The following is a 17,591-nucleotide window of genomic DNA, read 5'->3' as shown; positions in this document are numbered from 1 at the left end:
AGAAAGGCAGCCAGGTACAGCCACCAAGTTGCCCTTTTGGGCAGCAGCACTGCAGGCTCCCATCCACCTCTCTGTGGCACAAGGGCCAACAGCTAATTTAGACTTCTCTCAGCTACTGAGTTGCTGATTTTCACAAAATATCTATGTCCTCAACTATTTTTGAGAATTCTGCCTCTTCTCTCCAGATTGGTTGAAAGAACAGAAGTTGTGAAGGGAGGAGTGGGTGGGGATGACAGTAGGACATGAGGAGACAAAAAGAGGTAAGAGTTAAACTAACAGTATTCTGGCACTCAAAGTAGTGATTTATTTTCCACAGATACAGGCAAGTGGTTGACAGCTCTGGAGCACAGAAGCCTCACTGGAGTGTAATTTAAGATGCATAAAAGACAGCACACATGAGACTGAATGAAAGCCTTATGGGAGATTTTTCTTCCACATTTAGACTTCAAGTAGGTAAGTAGGAACGAGTTTAATTCTTGATTTCTAGCTATCCTGTTCAATTTTCTGACAAAGCTAAATCTCCATTACCTTCACACTCATTGGAGGGGTAAACACACAGCCCTGGTGTCCCAGGGAAACAGCTGCATGAGAGAACTTGCTGCCTTTTGTGGGCTCACACTGAAATAGTATGGCCATTTTACTGTAAATTCACATGGTTTTGTATCAGTTCACTTCCTCTTACCTTTTTCTTGTAACAGTTTCTGGAGAAGTACTTTTAAATTGTCAGGTCTCTCTCTCTTATGGTTATTTATTTGTGTTTTGGCTTTCTCAATCTATTATATACACACACATACAACAGTCTCCATCTCACTCAAGCTCCAATGACCAACTGAGTTCCTCTCTCAGGATTTTATCAGTGGCCTCAGGGCAGAACAAGCCACTTTTTGCCAATCTGTGTTCCCATACAGACACACAGCCTGGTCACTAAACCTTTCCAAAGGCCTCATTTCCACCTATAGCAATTATGATACGTTCAACCTTGAGTTCATGGAGGAACCTACAAGTCTTCCTTCCAAGTATAGCTTCTACAAGGAGCACAGGCTGACACTTGAATGGCAATTGGTGCATACTTGACACAAATTAGGCTACTGAGCACATTAACACACAGACAGTCAGTGAGCTAGCTGCTTAACAGAGCCTCTTGGGTTAAATGGGAAAGACTGCAAGGAGTGAAGACCAGATTCTCCTGACAGAGGGAAAGGGAAGAATATGATACTTTCTCATTTGCTACAGAAAAATCAGAAGAAACTACAGTAATTAATTGCTAATGGTGTTTTCTTAGCGGCAATAAAAATATCACTCACAGTTCTCAAAAATTGAATGCAGAAAAACCCCAAAGTTTTCTGTCACACACAGGGGAGGGTAGGATTGTGTTTTTGTCACCAATGCATAAAAAATTGTGGAATTTGGGGAAAAAGAAAGAAAAATCAGAGTTTTCTCATCCTTCAGTCAATGGAAGGGATCACCACTGCAGGAATGTGATGGGACATCTCTAGTGCCAGTTCAACCCATCATTTCAGTAAAGTGCTGTGTCACAGCAGTGGGGTTGTGGTCTACAGCACACTTTGTTGTGGGCCTCTCTTCCTGTGTTGTGGCTCTCAGTGCAGGGGGCACAGCTTGTCAGGCCACTGTGCTTTGCTTCCAGCTCTGTGGCTTCAAGGTCTACAGGCAGAGAGGGCCTGTGGGGCTCTGCAGCCCTCAGCATTTAGGTGTGCATTAAGGAAAGACTTTGAAATAATTTTTAGGAAAAGGGATCTAGGCCAAAATATCTTCCTCAGTTGCAGTTTAGTTTAGTATTGCCTGGTCAAAAATGAGATATTTTATATTCTTAAGGAAAAACTGGAAATGATGAATTCATTACTTAATCAGGCTAATGTAGTAAATTAAGAGGTAATTCTGAAGAAATAATGTAACTCTCCGGTGGAATGTTAATTATGACTTTCATCTATTAAGAAAGGAGGATTATGGATGAGGGCAAGAATAAAAAGAGATATATTTTCAGGGTCAGTGAATTTATCTTTTCAGGAATCTAACAGAAAAGAATAAATTGATTTCCTTCAATGCAGGTAATTTGAGAAGTCTTGGACCAGGTATGCCAGTTTTTTATTATATGGTAAAATTAAACTTGCTATATTTCAAACTTCCTTACCTGCTCAAACAAATATATGAAAATTCATGACTTTGATCAAAAATATGCAACCTCTGATACGAGACATCCATCCCAGTGCTAGAAGTTCACCTTTGTCATTGTAATGTCATTTATTCATTCCTTACTGTGGATTTTGTTTCTCCTATCTAGAGCTGACATAAAAGGGTTACAATCTGGGGAGTATCCTGAAACATTTTGGTATGTATAACAGGAATTGCACGTAAAATAGCAATACCAAACTCCATGTTACATGAAGGGAAACAAAGAATGAATTACTGATTTCCATTCAGATGATTTCTCTGCCTGGAGTGCAATCTGTCTGCAATTCAGTATGAGCAGCTGGACACAATTGAGAGCCTATCTTCCTTGTCTACCTGTTGCCCAAAGGAGAACCATGATAAGACTTGGATAGTTCTTTGATGTAATGCTACTAATCTCCTTCCCCTCTTACCCCAATTTCCAAAGTCCAATTTCCCTGAACATAACTGAAACAAGTAACAGGAGGAAAGTTGGAGTTTTGAACATGTTTAGAAAAATGAAAGCAAAAGCCCAACCCCAAATCCAACTGCTTTCCAGGGAAGTACTGGTTATGACTATGTACTGCTGATTTGCAAGCTGCCCACAGGGTTTCCATTTGCTTCCCAATGTCTGCTGCCCCATTTGCTGCCTGGCAGCTGCTCACAGCCAGTATACAGGCAACAAACCAGCACCAATAGCTGCACTCTTTAGTCCCTTTGCAGAAACATGTCTTTTAAGAATATCTTGGATTCAAGTATCTTTCAAAAAGGGGATTTCACTGGCCCTCATTCAGCAAATGGTAAATGGCACTTCAGGCATCAGCAGAAGCTGCTTCTGGCTGTGCAGGGCAGAGGAGCCACCTGACTGCTGTTGTTTTCTGGCAGGGACCAGCAGTGCAAACGCTGGCACACAGCAGGCCAGAGTTTAGATTTCTACCTTTTCCATAAGTGGAAAACATAGCCCAGCCAGTGCAGCTTTGGGGCAGAGCAAGAAGCTACAACCAGGGCAGCATTTAGGCTTAGAGTTTTCAGCAACTGCCTTTTCCCACATTGAAGGCTAAGTGGCAACAAATCATAAAGCTGAATGTCATCTACCACCTGGGGACAAGTGACTGCAAGATAAAGTCTGTGCATGTCTTCCATTATTGTCCTGTAGAAAGCACTGCAAAAACCTAAAGCATGGATGTAATTTGAAGGCAACACACGATGCCTCCTCTCCACTTACTTCATTTCCACTGAGTGTATGCAACATTTAAACGTACTGTGCTCCAACTTCCTCCAAGTCTTTCTTCTTTTGTAACTGTAGTATTTTTTCACTGCACTCCACTCTTTCAGTTTATTCAAAATAAAAAATTCTTTGAAAGTCCAAATATAAAGAACAACAGTGTAGAACTTAATCCCGAAAGACACAACACACACTTTTCAGCCCTTACCCCTTACTGTCATTTACTATTTAAGCCACCACTGCTGTTGAAAGCAGTTCCATCTTCCCACTGCAGAATTCAGTTTCTTTACACCCGTTTCCTTGCATGCTGGTGCATGGGAACAATGAACAGAACAGGTAATTAATGCAGGGCAAAGCTTTTTTATTCCCCTGGAGCAGTTTCCCTGCTCCGTTTTACACACAGATGTACAATATTTGCATCACACAGGAGAAGTGAAGTGTAGGAAAGGAGAAAGAAACAAGTGGCCTGGACAGGCTGGAGGTGTGTGGACAGGAGCAGGGGAGGAAAGGGTTGACAGTGAAGGTTCATGAAGGTTTATACTATGTTCACAAATCATTAGCCTTCATTTTGGCATGCCAAAATCTTGTGCTGCCAGTAAAATGGAGGACAAACTCTTTGGGATGACAAAATCCAAAAGGGAAAGTACCACATGCCTATAACCCAGTTGCCAATTAATAATCCCTGTGGGAAAAAAAACCAAAACAATATTCTAGACAGACAGACAGACATCTAACAGACTCTTTAGTTCTGCAGCTATGTCCTGCATCAAGAATCATTCCATGAACCAGTGGTTAAATTGCAACTATTAGCTTGTAAATGAAAGTAGGGTTAAATACATGCTTTTATCAACAGATAAAATAGCACTTTTCCTGCCTTTCAGCAAAAATAATCAGAGAGCCCTGGTGGGATCTTGTAATTTTTATTACTCATAATTTTTAAACATTATCAGCACACTTGCTGATAGTGAAAGAAGTACAAAATTAAAATTAAATCAATTATTAGAACAAATGAAAGAGTGCTATGCAATGCATTATTCTCTGGTCCTTTATTTCTTAATTCACCAGCTAATTCCTAAAATCCAGCCATTTACAATCGAACTTACAATCATTAGAGGGATTTAGCAGGCTTCCACTGTTAAATACCATTCACATTTCTCATGAGAGTTGGTATGTATCGTGTTGAAGGGCACTAGATACAAAGCCTGTCCATCCACAGCTGGACAGTATTGGATTTCCATACCTCTGTCCAAACTGACCTCCTGTGCTGCAATATTAACACATGAAGTGAGAATTTTCTGAATAGTTACATCCTTTTTTTATTATCATGTTCTTCAAGACTCACTGTGGTACAGAGGTTTATGTGGGAAAGCTAGGATGTGGCTGCATGACTAATTTTTAAAGGTTGTGCACAGCTTCTCAGGAATGCAGCTGGATCTAACTCCGGGGTGGCTTGCTTGTGATGACTGAATTGAAATATATTGTAATGTTTCTCTGCTCAAGAAATATGAACTCATTAGAAGCTGAGGGTAGAGCTGAAGTATTAAGTGATTTTTCCTTTTCTATTCTTTTATTACCTAATTAGAGCAAATATTTTACATAAGAGTAAGCAGCAACTTAAAAACCTACCTCATAAATTAAGGTGATAACATCAGATGTAATTTCTATTCACCCACATTTTGAAAAATTTGTCTTTCCTCCTTATTTTTGCAGGAATATGTAGCATATAGAACTTATTTAATTAGTACCTTGAAAATTAAAGATTCCTTTATACCAATCAAATACATAGCATTTTCTGAGTTTTAAAAAAATCTTAAAATTGTTCCAAATTTAAATAACTTAGAAACTTGTTTGAAGGCCACCACTTCCTTAAATGGCTTTTTAGCAGGCATGAGAAAAGTGCTATTTAATTTCACACTGCAGTAATCATTTAACAACTTCTTTTCAGGTAGAATATAAAATCTTATTGTTAATTCCTTAATAAAATTAAAAAAAATGTTATATTGGCTATATCTTTAACCTTGGACCAATGTGAGCAATTTTTTTCCCCTCAGACAAGACACTAAAGATCAGCACAAATGGCAAGTGATAAACTGGCCTTTGGGAAATACTCAAGAATCACCCTCCTCCCTTTTTTTTTTTTCACATCAACTCTCTGGAAACGCCTCTTCAGAACTGCTTGTTTTAGTATCAGTCAGTCAATTTGATACCTCCCACCCCTTAATTGGCAATGGCAAAACTTGCCAAGATCTAACATTACCTTAAATTCATCTCTCTATTACCATGAAGCAATTACACCTTGCTAAGATTAACAATAAACACCAAATTATCAGAAGTTCATATCTCAAGGGCTTATTTGCATTTTCCTACGTGCTTGAATCTGCTGAAGAAAAAAAAAATCTATCACTCTCTTTTGTGAGATACAGCACTAGGAATTCCCTTGGACATTGTATTTACACTTCACAAATAATCCTCTCCTTCAATTTACCAATACCTCTCTTTCCAATTCTCAAACCCTCATCATATGATGGAACCCAGATTCACTAGCTGTGGGCATTCTGTTTGAAAAGAAAACAAATTTATGGATGCTCATGGAAGACCTTGCTGGTCTTACTGGAAAGTTTGAAGCATTCCAGGCATCTAATGGAGATGCACAGGTTAAACAAAGCAATTACCTCTGAAGGGCAATGGTGGTGGTAGTAGAATAGTAATAGCAGCAACAGTTGTGGTAGTAATGTCAGCTCTTCCTGAGAGTAACTCTAGACAAGTAAGCTAAGCTTCTTTTCATCACTGCTTTTTTTTCAAGACACCTAAAATTTTATGTGTATGAATAACTAGCATTCATCACTAGCATTCAAATCTGTTAGACACACAGAAATAAAGCTGTCTTCTGGCTTTTTGTGTCCAGAGTCTTCCTACATCAGGAAACACATATGAGGACGTATCAGAAACACCTCAAGAAGAAAGTTTTTCATGAACAGATCAAGTAGCACCTAACAATCACTTGGAGTTTATCAGTTCCAATGGTTCAATTGGAAAAACTCTCAAAAATCTGACTGATAAGTTGGTTGGAAACCATCTTCCAAATGTCAGTCTACCCTTGTCATGGCTAATCACTACTGATGTGCTTTTTCTGGCTGTATCATTTGGTGCAAACAGTTATTTTTCCAACCTGATATTTATGCATGGCTTGACAAATGTGCAGCACTGTAGGTGGGTGCCAAGAAAACAGGTGCCAAGCTCCATCCAGTGTCCCCTTCCCACCTACTCAGGTATATACTGAGTAGGTGGGGATACTTCTGGACATGACTGAGCACTGTGGTTTATCACCCAAGCTGATCACTAAGAGAAAGATTAGGAAGACATCTCCATTATGGGTGGATCAATCCATGAATTCTTTATTTCACAGAGACTTTTGTCCCTTCCTCTGGCCCCTGTTGCAGAAAACTTCAGGCAACATGAAACCTCAGTATAGCAACTCAATTCTTACTGAAGCTGTTTGGCATGGGCTATCCAAGTATATATGCACACAAATACAAAATGCATAGACATCACTTTTTAAAAGCTGTCATTTCCTAAAAGGTCCCAGTGAGGTAGAATTGCTATTAAAAACGCTTAATTTGCAGCCATTTTTTAAACACCTAATTTCCCACTAGCCTGTATGCAACACTACTTCAAACAGCTACAGACGGCCTCATTTAGTGAATATATGAGGAAAAGGTTTGCATTATGTTTGCTAAAAGGACTAGGATTTCAATTCCATCTGCTGCTGGGTGTGTTTGATTTGTGTATTAATTATGCCTGTTTGTAGCTGTAAATTTGCTCCAGATTAGTAGGTGATTGGTTCCACGCATGGATTCACTACACTGCATGGCTCCCTTGCACTTTTATAGTTTTCAAATGGTCCCATACTTATGCTTTTTAAATTGCTTTTGATACCTATCTTATTCAGTGTGAGCTTTCAACTCTGTATTTTTCAGACAATTTTTTTCCCCTTAAGAGAAAACATGTCCTTTTGATTCTTCTCTTCCCAGACCCCTTTCACTGGTGTATTGTCAGCTTTGTCCATGGTGCTACTATAAAACACAAGAAAAAACTGCTTTGTTTCCCAGTCTTACAGGGAAATCCAATACATTCATATTTAGCATTTTCTACATGGAATGACTTAAATTAATGGGTTTAGGAATTACATGAGCACTCAGCAGGGCGTATACATACCCGTTACTGTGCAAACTTTAAATGATTGTCACGTCAAAATAAAACTCTTCCACATGTGGAACATTTTTGCTCTTGATCACTGAGTTTTCCTCCTGGTTTTCAAAATGCCCAAAAGTTCTGAGCTGTCACCTTTGTAGTTAAGACCTGTGAGATATGCTTGAGAACGTGACACATCTGAAATGAGCTGCATAAAAACCGCCTTTGTGTCCACAAATGTTTGTGTACACTTAGAAAATAAATGTTGAAGAGGTCAAGCTGATTTCCCTCATATTTTAGGAAAAGAACCGCTCTGAGCTGAAAAATTGTATGCCAAGTTTCTGCCTGAAGCAAATTTTTACAATTAAATTAAAAACCTTTGAGACTAAGAGTTTATAATGGAAATACTAACACAGCCTTAACCATGGCAGCACTAGCAGGCACTGCAATAATATTAGGAAAGCTCTCCCTGCCCACAATCTAAACTAAATAAAAACGATGCCATTTTCCAACATATACCCCAGGCTAGCAAATAACAATGATTTAATGTACTTGCCCTGTGGTAATATAGTACCCCTGCAAACCTCTGAGCCAATTTTTCTTTTCTTTTCTTTATTTTTTCTTTTCAAACATATATGCCCCATAGGGAAAGGATTGCAATTTAGCTCTTATTTGTGGATATATCGCTTTCATTTCAACAATTCTTGAAAGCCTTCCTGCTGTCACATGCTACTGTGTGCGAGCACCCAACTGAATAAAGACCCACCAGGCTTTTTCAGGAGTTTATTCACAGGTTTGGCTTTGCTTATTGTAGTATGCACCACATTTAATTAGATGAGGGCTACTGTAAAGCAATAACATTGTCAATGACTGGAATCTCACTTTCCCCTCTAACAGTCTGAAGCAAATTAATGTATTGGTTGTTCATTAACAAGTAAACAGTTTCTGCTACAATGTCAAGGAAAAAAGAATGTGTTCATTAATATGAACAATCTTCATCTACAAAGATGATTTACACAATGCATGTAATGAAATAGCTTTCCCCTAACTAGTACACTACCAAACTGAAAAGCTGATTCTTAGGACTTTCTTGAAATTACAATATTGTTTGTTTACCAATAAGAAAGACAGTCTCAGTCACCTATGCCACCATTGTAAGCTCTATAATAAGTACTTAAAAAAGAGAGATTTCTGGAATCACTTGTGGAATTAATAAAATTGGTAACTACAGACTTACACTGCATCAATGATACATATTATTCCTGTGATAACTTGAGCTAAAAATAAGATTAATTTGGTTATAGAAATTCCTTAAACAACAACACTTAAATTATTTCAAACTTGATTTTTTTCAAGAATTTTCTGAAAAAATCAGCAAACACTGGCTAAAAAAGCAAAGCAGTTTGGATACACCAATGTAATCAGCATGCCTAGTGCTTTTCTGTTAACCCTCTGAGTAGAACCATAGTATTCTGGATTTTTTGTACATTAATGCTGTGAAAATTATAACTCAGCGAAATACTAATTTATATGTCATGACTTAATAAATCATATTCTAAATATGTTTGGGCTAGGCACCTCATCTCATGAGTGATTAATCCATCCTAGAATTTTAATTATCTGTTAGAGAAACCAGTCTCTAGCACCTGTATGGGAAGATTGGATTACTGCCCTATATTAGATGCTTAACTCTTAGACAGATACACCTAGATGAGACAATTCCCAGCTCACTACCTTTTAGCTAATCCTGCGCTAGCCCATACTACATTTTCATTTTCACATCAAAGTTTGCTCACTGCATGTAAGCTCACTAGAATATCCCACTTAGGTTAGAGTCCACGTTATCCCTGCTTATATTTGAGAGGACTTAAGCTGGAGGTGACCCTGTTCTACTTTCCTGCTAATACTAAGATCAGGCTGTCAGGCATCTCCAGAGAGCAAACATTAGATGACCTGAGTCACCCTTCGGAAGTGCTCGTCTCCATCTCCTCAGTGATAGATGGTGCCTACCACAACTGCCATCCATCTCTGCTAACTAAAACAATTGTTGTCACATTTAGCAGCAATACCAGCCAATGATTCAAAAGGGAAATGAGGAAAGAAATCAGAAGGACTGGTCTGTATTACAGTAAAATGACCAGGCTATGCTCTCCCAGATTTTCACATTAGAAATAGTCTATTATGCTTGATTTCTTTTTTCCATTGGTGTTTGAAATATTTATAGGGCCACATATTCTGTCTTCACTTACCCCCAAGAATTCAGAGATTAGACTAAAAAAAATGGCAGTCACTGCCAAACAAGCCTAAACCATTATAACTTCCATGAAACCATAAATATATATACATATATATGGATATATTAAAATATGTATCTATGGGTATATGGATAGATTTTAAAACATCATTGTAAACACTTTTGAAAAAGTTCAAATATTCAGATATCTTTCCTTGAAACCTAATATAGGATATCAGCAATTTGAAACCCAGTCCCTCACAAACCTAAAAATAACTTAAAGAAATATTTTTATAGTTATGTTCATAAAACATGAACCAACAATCAGAAACATAAGATGTTGGGGATGAGTAGGATTTTCAGGATCTAAGATTATTTTTACACACATTTTAAGTAATACAAGATGGTCTAAGATGAAGGAGCCAAACATCTTATTTTAATGATAACCCTGTATTCCAAAGCAAAGAAAATGTGATTGGAAAATCCCAGATGGGTTTTTGAACAATATTTCTCATGCATAAGGTGAAACATATTTTTTTCTTCTGACTTCCCTCTCTAATTAAGAAGAATGAACATTGGCCTTTGGTTTAAGACTGCCAAATTTTCACAATAGTCAAAGAGCATGTGGTATTAATGGACACTTTTTATTACCACATGTATGTCTTACATTTACATGGCTGAGCTGTATCTCTTCTAAAGGGAAGACTGTGATAAAATGTGGGAAGGTCAGTGCTGGTCAAACTTGTGCCAGATTCCGACCTACTGTAAATTAGGGTAGGTAAGTGGCAAGGAAGGCTTTATCTTGACTGAGGTTTTGATCCTATGGAAAAATAAAATCCTTGTCCTATCCAAAAGTTATGAATGTACAACCATTAAGATGACAGTGGTTGCTCCCTATCTACTGAGCAACTTCTCTCTACAATGAGTTGAGGGTTGGATGGTTATAGTGAAGGATCTGACACACAGACACAACCCTTTCCCAAAACCTAAAATCTGAGAACTTTTGTATGGTAGTTCCTTTGTCCCTTCAACTCCTGCCCCAATGGAGTTCTCTTATTTGCTTCACTTGCTTTAAAATGTTGTTACTCAGGTTCCAGACAGAGTAACTCAGGCCTTACACAGGCCTTCTGTCCACAGACATGCATTCAGAGATCAGTCTCCTTATGGCTTAGATGAGGTTCTAGTAAACTCATAATCTGAAGTTGGTGTCTGATGTAAACTTCTACCAGTAGTTCCTTCTATAGTCGATGGAGTGAGACCAATAGGCTAATCAAAACATGAAAACATGAGTCCCGCCTAAAATGTGTGCCCATGTCAGGTGAGATGAATCAAACCCGGAATTCTTATCTCTCTGTATTACCCAGGAAATCTGGAGAATTAGTTTCTACTAAATACCTCACTTCTAGACCATCAATATCAGGTAGATTAAAAAAAAAAAAAAAAAAAAAAGAAATACTTATACCACTTGTGTGAAGATCCACAAGATTAAATTCCTGTGTTTAAAGTCTTCAGAGCTTTCAATATATAATTTTTCATATCTGAGGCAATGAAAGATGCACTCCATAGGATGGGGAAACAGAATTCCAATGTTTCTTGAACTACAGTTCAACTGATACTTCCACCTAGAAGTGCAAAGAGCTTTACACTAGCCCCCACCAGCTGAAGGTATACATTGGCTGCCACAACTGCTCATACGGACAGTTCCATGAACAAACACCACTCAGAATGGGAGTGATACTGTGGGCAACTTGCCCTGCTCCTGAAAAATGTATCTATACTTCCCAGAAAGCTGAGAATATCTGTATGTCATTTTGGGTGGTATATTGATACTTCTGGCTGTATAACAGGAAAGAAAAAGGAAGGAAGAAAGAAAAAAGGTAAGATAAAGGGCGAGGTTGAGGAGGAGAGAGAGAAAGAGAGAGAGAGGAAACCACGTGAATTTTAAAAAACACTGTGAGAAAACTTTAACTTTAGAGGAGAAAACTTCCATTTTATATGAGCAATAAGAGAAACTATAAATTTCACACATCTTTTATTTTAGAACATGATTTTGAAAGTTCTTTCTTTCATTCAAGTGAAATTCTGAGCCATCTTTTTTCTTTTTTTTCCAATTACCACATCTGAAGCAAAAGTCTACACACTGTAATATTTCTGTGGAAGCCAACTTTATGATAATGGTCAAATAAAAACCTATAATATTGTCTTGAGGTTTTAACAAACCAGTAATATATATATATACTCTGTGTAAATGCCCATTTTATTAAATATTACAAATAAAACTGGTGAATCATTTTTAGTTTCTCCATTCTAAAGACAAAACTTCTGCTGATTCTGTTTAGGTTTTACATAGATATTAAATGACTTGTATTTTCTCCGATTTAGAAGTACTCTAGCTATTTAAAGGGTAATGCTCATCAGTGTTAATCTTTTTAAATGGCTCTGCCAGAATAACCAGGTCATGCTGAGAGGATGCCCGTGCATTCCTGAATGTGATGCAAAGGAACCAGGAACTTCTCAACTAGATCATTACATACTATTACATGGCAGAACGTGTCCTCAAGCAATTTCCCAAAACTCAACATTATCATTAGCAGCAAACTATATGGAAGCAATCTTTTGTGGCCATCATCATGTCATCTTCTGTAAACCATGAGAATGACCTAAATTGAATTTCCCATTTAGCCCTGCATCATATCCTCCAATGACAGTCACTCCGTGTGGAAATACAATGCAGGTTTGGAATGAGCTGCTGCAGAAGATACCATTTGTTTAATTTTATTTTCATTTTTAAGCCTATATTTATAATTCCTAAGCAATAGTACATTTGATATATTTTTGGCCAGAAACAGGCAAGGAACTTCAGGATACTATAAAAGATATGTGCGTATAAAAGCAAAAAAGCCAGAATAAAACCCTAATATGGGTTGTCAAGATTTAAGGTAATCATTTACTCAGAGGGTTAACATGTGCTAAAATTACATACTGCAGTTCCTAGCTCCACTGATGAAAACATTCACTGCTTCTATCTTTAAATAAAAAAGCAAAATAGCCTTAACCCTTTGAGGATCTTATTAGCAGCAAGTTGCAATCTAAACAGAGAACAAGTATTTCAATCAATTAGGAAATTATTCTTACAAAGATTCTGTGAGCACCCTTTTGTGTTCCACCATCCCAGCTTTTATTGCTGGGTAGATCAGCTGTATTCACTCCACACAGGCCTGAAGTAGTTTCAGGGTCTCAAAGGGTTAAAGCCAAGGCTTTTGAGAAAAAGTGTTTTATTAAAAGGGTGAGTTAGGTGAGCGAACAGTCTCGGAGGAGCTTGGTGAATAGTCTTCCGATTCGGAGTTGAGTTCGGGTGGAGCTTGCTGAGCCTTATAACGTCCCCTCACATCCTGGTTGCGTCTTCGTCGGAAAACCTGCCTCTCCTTATCAAGAGCGGTGGTCTGGCAGGGGCATAAAATAAGAATAAATGAAATTAGGCTGTGTGTGAAACGCAAAGGTAATGAAAACCATGAGGTTTTATGTGGCCTGCAAATACCAGGGATAATAAATGTTCAGACCAAATTAAGCCTGCTCTGTCTCAGTCAGGTCTGAAAGGTTGAGCCCACAACATAGCTAAACACTTTAAAAAGTGCATTTCCCAAACCTTAAGAGGTAGCATGACATCATCAAGCAGATACAGTGCCATATATATGGATGCCATATGTTCTACTTCTGGATGTTATTAATTTCATCCTTTAACAGGATCAAATTTCAAGCCAAATACCAAGTGACCTTCCCCCCATCCTTCTCGAAGTATAAATCTGTTTCTACAGGCAAGGCAGAGATGTACACTTGTCTTTGATTTGACCTAATGAAGGCTGATACACACTCACCCGTGTTCAAGTCAGTGCAATCAGCTAACAAAGATGGATTGTGATGAAGTTGTCAGACAAGAGAGAAAAACAAACACCAAAGGGAGCTAGCCCAGCTCCTTGACACATCATGCCGCTCAATGGATGTTCTTAGGGAGAACGCTGAAGAGCTCTGACGGAAAGACCTGTTCAGCCTGACCACATTGTCTCTTCCTGTTAACCAAGGTCTACTGAATTCAATACTCTGCTAATTTTATCCATGTCTAGCTAAGGTATCCAGGAATGGGAAAGAGCAATATTTACTTGATGGGTATTAATTTTTGATCATTCTGCCATTATTGAGAAAGCAATTCTTAATAAGATGGCTGTAACTTCCAGCCACATTCTTCTGCTTTTCTGGCACATTTACGAGGTGAAACTTCAACCCAAGTAAGGGTAGCCCTAGTCTGACTATCAGCTTCAAGCACAGTACTGGGTTTTGCTCTCTTCTTGATTATGAGATTTTAGACTGCAGTCCCTGAAATCACTGTAAAATTATAAATTCAACAGGATGGCCTTGATTCAGCAAGAGCACTTTGGCATATGGTTAGCTGCTTCTGAAGCAGGGCTGCCCCCTTAAATCCCAACCCATGACCGTTTTGGAAAAAGCAAAATGGGAAAAAGCAGGTGACCAGTAAAATGACTTACAAAATGCAACTAAGTATGCGATCATGGTACTGGAAAAAGATATCTTTGAGAACTAAATAGGCTTCACTCATAAGGTTTGAAAAATTTGTCCCTATAATGAAAAGGTCTATTTAAAGGAATGCAGCCAAAAGGTTATTCTGCTTCAAAGAATTTATTGTGTTCTCTTAAGATATGCATGACTGATTTCTCTAGAAAATTTACCAGTTACAGTGTGAGCCTCACAGGAGAGCAGAGATGTATTTATAGCCAACATATTGTTGAGACTAAAATGAAAACTAAATCCATCATACTGGTGCAGAATAGCATTATAGCAATCCAGGCTTTCAAATAATGCAACCAGCATTCAATAATGATGTAACAGAGACAGAAAGATGGACAGGAGTACAGAATTATAATAGCAAATGGATTTAGTTAGGCTATATTGCTGAATGATTTTTTTTGTGTCTAGAAACCATATAGCACTACTTTAAAAGGGTAAAGTGATCCATTTTGATAAGTTAATTCCTATATTTTAAATAATAATTTCTACAAAATCCAACACTTTGCATCTGCCATTTTTTTTTTTTGTTTACTGCTATCTTTTGGTTAAGAGCTCTAATTGGTATTTTCAATCCCTTCTATGTTTCTTAGCCTTGAACCAATTCAGTTTTTGATTATTTTTAATGTGAAACAGAAGAATACCTAGATCTTTTACACGCAGTGAATATACTGCTTACAGTATATAATTTTGTGTGAAAATTGAAAAGAATGGCATATATTACCGCTCTATAAAATACAGATTTCCATTTAAAGGATATTTTTTTATGCTTACAGGAAATAAGCATTTATTTAAAGTTTAAACCACATCACATCATCCTCTGGTAACAGATACTCTCCCCTGAGAAATTTAAACATTTCTTGTTGAATACATAAAAATACTTGTATTAAATCGAGAATTTATTTTTAAAACCTACTATATGGGAATGGCAAATGTATATGCAAAACCTGAAGGTATTTAAATTTAAATAACTGACACATAAGGGAATGTATAAGAAAATTGGGGTTTTAGGATATTGCTTTTTATAAAGAGCATAGATAAGTAGGTACCAGAACATCTTTTCAAAGATGTCTGTAGAAATAAACCCTAAGATATTATATTTCTATGATTGTTGGAAAAGCTTTAGAGACTCTTATTTAAATCTATTTGTTTAAATATACATAAAAGCACTCCCTCAATAATAAAAGATATTAAGCAAAAACCCCATGACGGTCTCACCTAAACCAGCACCTTATGCTGCTGTAGTTTGTAGGGCCAAATATTTCTGGCTTCCTAACCCTTCAGAAACTTCCTGAGATATTTTGTTACTTTCTTTACATTTTTATCCAGTTTTTGCCCTGGATTTGATCTAATCAGTCTTTGTAAAGACATATTTCTAGAGTCTGGGGCATTTTTGTGGTTATTCTCCTGGCCTGAGAGACATCCAGAGCCTTTCTCACTCAAAGATTTTATTGAATAAAAAGTTACAAAGCCACGGAGAGTCAAAGAGGTCAGTATTTATCTAGCGAGAGCAAAAATACACAGGTCATATTCTAATGTTTGGTGTTTACCATGTCAAAACTATGAAATGGGGCACTTCTGGCCACAGAGTGCTCAGGCCCTGTAGCACTTGCAAGAAAAGGCTCATTTTGCCCAATGTGCCAATGACATTTGACACTTCCAGTGTGTAATACACTGCTGATGATATTGTGTCTCTGCATTCTGCAAAAATGCTATTTTTCATTTAATGATGTCGTGGTTATTTTCTACCTCGAAAGAATTTCAAAATATGATAGATCCATCCTTTGGAACACAGAGAAGATGGTAAGATAGATACATGAGAGTATTGACTGCATGTGTTTTGTAAAGGTGATTTTCACCTACTGTACTTTCTTGTGCACATGGACATACTCCAAAAATCAGCTTTTTCATTATCATTGGTGTTTTTGTAACAAAGGCTCTTGTACTCATTGCCTTGGTTTAACAGATGTGTTCTTTCACCTGCTGTTCATCTGGGTGGTTTACCGGTGCATGAACCAGTCCATTATGGATTTCCAGGGCATTTCTACTTCAAGGTACTCTTTCAATAAATAATAGGAGGATCTGAAGTGCACTTATGCTGCACAGGCAATCTGCAAATCCCAGATTTTCATTATCACATTTTGACATTTTATTTTTCCCGGCTCTAGGTTAGAGACTGAGAACTTTGAGCACTATATGAGAGTAATGGCAACAAAAATTTAAAGACAGCATTCTTATTTAAGATATGCAGCTGCCCTCCTGCAATCCATATGAGAAAATGTAGAGCTTCTTATCCAGCAGAAGATAAGTGGATTGCCTCTAATAATTTGGTGGTGATGGGTCTGAAGTACTTCATTAAGAACTAATGTATTTTGCATCAACATTTAGTAATCCTGACACCCAGCACCAAATGGTTACCAAGCCATTCTTGGAAATGCATCTAATTTGTAGTAACAGAGCATTATTTTGAAATCATTGTTTCTGTCATTGACATATTAAGGCACAGTTAGCATTTTTCCAGGATTTTTCCTTAAAGAGTGTCTTCATCCTGATTTCTACCACTTGAAGTTACAGGACTCATGAGCCATGCAAATCTACTTTTTATCTTGGAAAACACTGCACTGTGTATTTATGAACAGATTTTCAAAAACTACAACCACTTTGATATATGTGGTGGATTTGCAATGGGAAGAGCCTTATTTTAGCTGTGGGCTGATATTTTCTGTCAGATCAGTAATTACTGGATTAAAGTAACTGAATTTTATGAAAGTGAGCAGTGACTGTTATTCTTTTCACTTGTCTTAATTTACTGCTGGCCACCAAATATAGATATATATTCGTTTCATTAATAAAAGAACATTAATGTGCATTTTGCCTCTTAGTCCATACATTATTCATACCAGCCAGGAGACTAAACTGGAGATGCAGCTGTTCCCGCATTAATCCAAGAAACCCTTCCCTTTGCTTGTTTTTATTCTGCCTGAGCATACTTGCAATTTGTTAGCAATTTCTGTGAAGCTTTGTTTAGCATGTAGAATTAGATGAATCTACGTATTGAAACACTGGTATTTTTTCTTCCAGTACATCTTTTTATATCCATGGATTTATACACATATTTAAATGCTCACACCTAGATAAGTTTATCTTATTTCCTTAAACTTCTGGCTAGTGACCTTTATATGTTGACAGGTTTCCTTG

General features: G+C 37.4%; 1 protein-coding gene across 4 annotated transcripts in view; it reads right to left on the bottom strand.

Moving 5' to 3' along the window:
- Positions 1-5,110: 5,110 nt before the first annotated feature.
- The window catches only part of DCLK1 (doublecortin like kinase 1), a 235,471-nt gene continuing 222,990 nt past the window's right edge, over positions 5,111-17,591 (bottom strand). For 3 of the 4 annotated variants that reach the window (XM_054654896.2, XM_054654895.2, XM_054654897.2), the window contains one exon: positions 5,111-13,258. In XM_054654896.2, the coding sequence (XP_054510871.1) occupies positions 13,201-13,258 (58 nt within the window). In that variant the 3' untranslated portion in view covers positions 5,111-13,200. Of the gene's footprint in view, positions 13,270-17,591 lie in introns of all 4 variants that reach the window. The other variant, XM_077173778.1, reaches the window with a different exon arrangement.

This window comes from Agelaius phoeniceus, chromosome 2, assembly GCF_051311805.1.
Source record: "Agelaius phoeniceus isolate bAgePho1 chromosome 2, bAgePho1.hap1, whole genome shotgun sequence".
In the NCBI taxonomy this organism is placed as follows: domain Eukaryota; kingdom Metazoa; phylum Chordata; class Aves; order Passeriformes; family Icteridae; genus Agelaius; species Agelaius phoeniceus.
Note: the sequence above shows the minus strand (reverse complement) of the source record. Positions and strands in the feature narration are given on the sequence as shown.